Source organism: Ursus maritimus, unplaced genomic scaffold (assembly GCF_017311325.1).
Source record: "Ursus maritimus isolate PB19 unplaced genomic scaffold, ASM1731132v1 scaffold_22, whole genome shotgun sequence".
NCBI classification, from domain to species: domain Eukaryota; kingdom Metazoa; phylum Chordata; class Mammalia; order Carnivora; family Ursidae; genus Ursus; species Ursus maritimus.
In genome coordinates, this window is record NW_024424675.1 from 35,126,117 (window position 1) to 35,132,116 (window position 6,000).

The 6,000-nt window shown below is 52.5% G+C and overlaps 1 protein-coding gene across 1 annotated transcript in view; it reads right to left on the reverse strand.

Moving 5' to 3' along the window:
- SULF2 (sulfatase 2) overlaps positions 1 to 6,000 on the reverse strand; it is a 117,047-nt gene that overhangs the window by 69,135 nt on the left and 41,912 nt on the right. Inside the window, exon 3 of the mRNA XM_040638438.1 lies at positions 1,853 to 2,092. Within this exon, the coding sequence (XP_040494372.1) occupies positions 1,853 to 2,092 (240 nt within the window). The remainder of the gene's footprint in view (positions 1 to 1,852; positions 2,093 to 6,000) is intronic.

A 6,000-nucleotide genomic window follows, 5' to 3' on the forward strand; every position in this document is an offset into this window, starting at 1 on the left:
GCCAGCGTTACCCTGATACCATAACCAGGCAAGGACACCACAAGAAAAGGAAATTATAGGCCAATATCCCGGATGAACACAGATGCAAAAACCCTCAACAAATCTGAACAAACTGAATTCAACAACACAATGAGAGGATTACACCCCACGATCAGGTGGGATTTACTCAAGGGATGCGAGAATGGTTTACCATATGCAAGCTGATCTGTATCATAGACCATGTGAACAAAATGAAGGATAAAACCCATTATGATCATCTCGATACAGAAAAACATTTGACAAAACCCAACAGCTGTGATCCAGATTCTCAACAAAGTGGGTACAGAGGGAATGTACCTCAACATAGCGAGGCCCTATGTGACAAGCTCACAGCTAACATCACGTTCAGCAAAAAAACCGAAATCCTTTCCTCTAAGATCAGATCTAAAGTTTTCTACAGAGACCTTCTGGTCAGATGCTCTAGGTCAGAATAGGAGCTACACTCTGCCTTCAGACAGCTTTTTTCGGCCCCTATGGTACATTTTTTTAAAAATTGAGTTTGGCAACTTTTTTTTTTTTTTTTTTTTTTAATATCAGCAGCTTTCAGTTAAAAATTCAGGTTAGAAATATTTGGTACTCCTAAGCACAAATGGCTACAATTATCTGGATCTGAGTGGCAGATGCCCCTTCCAATAGGAGCCCTCTGGTCTGCTGCGGGACCCCTGTCCTGCTTCTTCTATTCACTTGCAGGTCACCACAACCACCTGGGGGATGTGCCCGTGGAAAACTCTGACACCTGTGGCTTTCTGCAGAGACCCAGGAACCAACAGGCTTCTGTGTATAGGATCGAGGCCTTCCTAGTTCTCTCAGGAGGATCCACAATCTGGGTGACTATGGCAGGAGACTCAATCTGCAAGGAGGCACACTTTCCTCTTGCTCCCCACCCCCAATGTGCCCCACCAGCCACACGTGTATCCGAGGGAAAGCCCCCTCAGCCTGGAAGACTGCTTCATCTCTGAGCTAAGGGAGGCATCGATCCTTCCCTCCTGTCACTCCCACCAAACAAGCCCCTTGTCCCTTGGTCACAGCTGCCCTGGGGTAGTGATATCCCAGGCACGATGTCTGATTCCACGACTGCCTTGGCTCCTTACCCAAGGTGGGGAGTACTCACTTCTTAACAATTCGATTTAATTGAGTTTGGAGGATTTTTCAGTGGTGCTAGAGAGAAATGTTTGTCATTGTGTTTTTGCCCCAGGCCTGGCAGGTGAGCCTTGGGAACCGACCAAGGTACCTCCCACAAGATAGACAGGAAGCCCCACTTGCCTGCGTCTCCCCTCCCCCCAGGATAGCACACCGCAGCACTGACCACAGGACTGGTGGACCCGGCTGGGTAGTCCAGACAGCCAAGTGGACAACCGTCCATGTCAATGCCCAGGCCAGTCTGCAGGGTGGCCACACTGTCCCACATATGCCCCTCTCCATTTTCCACACCAATTTTCATCCCCACCCCCACCCCAATGTTCTTCTGGAACGTTCTCCCATACTGATGGTCTGAAGCCAACAAATTGGTCCCCAACAGAACTCATAGTGAATGTAAATCATGCACGAGTACTCTTAGCCTCTCTGTGCTATGTTTCATACTTTAAACGGACTCATTTTTTTAAAAAAATTCAAATTCCTTTGAAAAGGTCAGTTTCTTTCAGTACTATAAGGCAAATCATTTTCTATTTTTCTAAAGTATCAATGCACAACTTTTAAATTAAAATGAAGTTGTCCGTGGGCTACCTAAAATCATCTAAAATCCCCGCAGCCTAGGGACGCCGGGCTGGCGCGAGGCCAGGGCGCCGGGCACCACGGCCGAGGCTCCCCTTACCTGTCCGGTAGCCCGTGCTGTTGAGGTACACGGCGAAGGAGCGGCTCTCGTGCTGTGCCTGCCAGGAGGGCGAGGAGCAGTTCTCGTTGTTGGTGTAGGTGTTGTGGTTGTGGACGTACTTGCCGGTGAGGATGGAGGAGCGCGAGGGACAGCACATGGGCGTGGTCACGAAGGCGTTGATGAAGTGCGCCCCGCCCTGCTCCATGATGCGCCGCGTCTTGTTCATCACCTGCATGGAACCTGCAAGCGGGAGCCACGGTGAGGGGCGGCCAGCCGGCTCCGGACTCGCGCCCCCGCGGGCCACAGGACAATGGTGGTTCTCAGCAGGGTGGCACCCCCGTCCCCGGGGAGGGGGTACATTTTGGAAATCTCTGGGGACAGACGGGGGGGGGGGCACCACTGTCCCATGTGGGAAGGGGCCAGCAAGGACTATCGGTGCAAGAAATTTCCTGGGTCCCCCGTTCCACTGGGTGGTCATGGGGAGCGGGTAAACACCTGTCTGTAAATGATCCGAGCCTCAAGTGGAACTTTATGTAGAAACAGAACATCTTTTTATCTTTTTTTGCAGGATATTAATGTGCAGTGTATTTCCTTTTTTTTTTTTTTTTTGGAAAGCAACCACTATGTAAACCAAGGAAAGATTCTACTTTGTTTTGTTTGGAACTTTCCCAAGAATTGTTCACTTTTACTGAAATCCGGTCATGCCAGCCCGCTGGGCTCACCTCCTCCTGGCACACTCCTCGGCCAAATGCTCTGCTCCTTTGCCCACATGGTCCTTCTACTTTGGAGACCACTGCCCACCTCTCCCCAGATTCAGCCCCCCGGCCAAGGCACACCTCTTCCAGTGATCACTCTGGCTTCCGATTCCCTTGAGCTCTTATTATGCACGCAGCATGTGTTATGAGGACTTAATTATATACCACCAGGTACTGGGGCTTCATTCGTGCCTTTTCTTGTTTTTCAATGAAACTGTAGCAGTGAAAGGCACTTAGGAAGGAAAGGAAACTACTGTGTTCTGGAAGCCGTACTGTGCACAGATGCTTTCACGGTCACTGCCCTGCTGAGGGCGCCACGAGGGCAAAGACTATGTGCCTTGTTCAGTGCTCGATCCTCAATGCCTCCACGGTGTGTGATATACAGTAGGCACTCAATAAATGTTTGCAGAGTGGATGCGTTACACGATGGCTGGTATCTGAATATTTAGTAGGTTTAGGGAAATAATCAGAGGAAATCCTTTTTCTCTTCCTTTCTGTGGCTGCCCTCAGTTGCTTTCTTTTTCCTTAAAGTTCTTAGGGTCTGCTGTGGCTTGAGTGATGCAAGCCCCTCCCCTCCCCCGCATGTCCGTGCAGTAACCCTCAGAACCTGGGAATGTGACCTTACTTGGAGAAAGGGTCTTTGCAGACATAGTTAAGGATCTTGGGGTGAGAGTGTTCTGGATTACATTGGGCCCTAAATCCAATGACAGGTGTGTTGTAAGAGACAGAAGGGAGAAGACACACAGACATGGAGGGGACGGTCGTGTGAGGACAGAGGCAGAGGTTGGAGAGATGGGCCCCCAGGAGCTGGAAGAGCAACGGATTCTCCCCTAGAGCCTTTGGAGGAAGCACGACCCTGTCAACACCTTAATTCTGGACTTCTGGCTTCTACGACTATGAAAGAGCAAACCAATACAGGGTCTACCAGGCAGCTGAAGTTTTCGCTGGAGAACTGCCTATCGCAATCACCAACAGCCCCCTAGAGACCCAAGGACGACTCATCAGACCCACCTCGGCCCTCTGCCCCCACTGGGGAAGAATGAAGAAGAGATTTATATGGCTCTTTTATCCCACCTTTCTGCCAAATAGGGACGGAAACAGACTTAGAGCTTCCCTGAGGCAAACACAGATCCTATCTCCTTACTGTTTAAAACCACTGGATAGCTTCCCATGGCACTCGGAAGAAAACCTGAATTCCTTACCCTGGCCTAAGACTCTTCCAGACTTGCCCTTGCTGCCAACCCACCTCCTGTGTTCCTTTGACCTCATCTCTCCCCTCCCCCTTGTTCACCTGGCTACACTGGCCTCCTCATGGGTTCTCACATGCTCCCGTCTCATCCCTGCCCCAGGACCTTTGCACTTGCTATTGCTTCTGCCTGGGACTCTTCCTGAGACTCTGCTTTGCTGGTTTATCCCATTATTCAGATCTCAACCCGAGGTCACCTCCCCAGCAAGGCCTGGCCGGCCTCCCCGTCTGAAGGAGCCCCCACTGTTTACTCCCTGTCACACCAGTGTTACATTTCTCCTTGACATTTATCTCCTTCTGAACGGTCTCCTTTACTGCTTCATTTGTTTATGATCTACTTTCCCTGGGCTGAGAGTTCTGGGTGACTCAGGGCACTGTCCATTCCCCCACCAACACCCCCCGGGGAATATGTAATCGGTGCTCTATAAAAACTCACTGAGTGATGGAAGGAGACACAGCAAAGCCTGCCCTTTCCAGCCCAGCACCTGAGGTGGTTTTATAAGGGACGCCCTCCGGGAACCAGGTGTGTTCCCGAGCCTCTCGGCTAAGGCTGCCAGCAGTGGGTGGAGGGAAGAACCGGCTTTGTGTTACGAACTGAACAGGAATCATCAGGCCTCAGAACTGTGTGAACATCTCTCCTCAAGGTCACACGCCCTCCCAAGAAGCCCCAGGGGACCCAGCTGTAACTGTGGGCAATTACAGGGTTTCTACCAGGTGTGACACCTCCCACTGGAGGGGACAGATGAGGTGGGCTGCCTTGACCATCTGGTGCTCACACGCTGGAAACTGCAGAGGGAGCAGGGCGCCATCTCAGGGACCGGCAGGGCCAGGGGACCCCACCGGCCTTGGGCCCCGCCTGGGGAAGTGGCAGGATTCCAGGCAGGCCTTCTGCTTGCCCATCAGTTCTTTCTACCTTGAATTTTTACCGCAAACCGAGATATCAAGGGCATGCCCCCGAGGCCCCAGGCTTGCACACCAGCCACATTTCCCACCTCTCGGCCTTTGCCTGAGCCATGCCCTCTGCCTGGAGGGCTCCCTCCTAGCCTCCTCAGATTATGGAGCAAACGTCATATATCTGCGTGGCCTTCCCTGGCCCAGAACAGACACTGCTGCCCTGGCTTCTGGCACCTGCCATGCCCCCCCCCCCTTTTCCCCGCAGCACCTCCTGCCCTCGGACACCACTTCTAGGTCACCTGTTTGCACGCTGCCCGTTGCCCCTCCTGGCACGGCCACCTGGGGGCAGGGATCTGGGCCTACTCTGTTCACTGTTATAGTCCCAAGCCTAGAACAGTGCCTGGCACACAGAAGGTTTTCAGTAAATATCTGCTAAATTCACAAAACGCAGGCTCTTCCTCTTTACGTTTCTATAGAACTCAAGAGCCCCAGCTGGTTTGCATTCACGGATGTGTGTTTTGTGTGGTGGGTGTGAAAAATCTCACTTGAAATAGCATGAGCTGAATCCCGTTCTCCGGTTTGCCACACTTTGCCACACTCCCCACTGTGCCCTGTAGTCTTGCACCCATTTCGCCCATTCGTGTTATCTGCCGGGTCCCCTGAAGGCCTTGGTTTGGCAACCTCCTAGTATAATTTCATGGATGAGCAGGTCCAGCCTCTTCCTGGGGCAGAGGGCAGGGTACTACGCCAATAAGTTTTTAATAGTAGTGAGTCTGGTTGGCTGTGGGCTTGCTGTAGGCACCTTGCTGGGCGTGTGTCGGGCATCATTTTACTTAATCCTCTCAACAGCCCTTTTGAGGACAGAGCCACAGTCAGAGCCACAGAGCTCGGCAAGCGGGCTACGCGGACTCAAACCCAGGCCTGTCCGATGGGAATGGCAGGTGCTGGGCGTCACGTTCCAGAAGCGTATGGTCCACACCACACAGGAGGTCGTGATAATACACCCAGGGAACGCAAAGAGCTCCCTATGCGCTTGGTCAGTTCTCGGCTTCGGTGAGGCTCAGGAGGGTCCTGGGCTGGAGGCTGGGTCCCCTCGCCGTCCCAGAGGGGGCTTTAGGTGCACGCCAGCCACGGGAGCAGCACAAAAGCACGTCGCCAAGGATCGGGGATGCCAGCGGTGGGAAAGTGACTCCCTTTACTACCGGTCAGCTCCAGGAGACAAGGTCAGTGGTGCCGTCTCGTCCTTAACACCT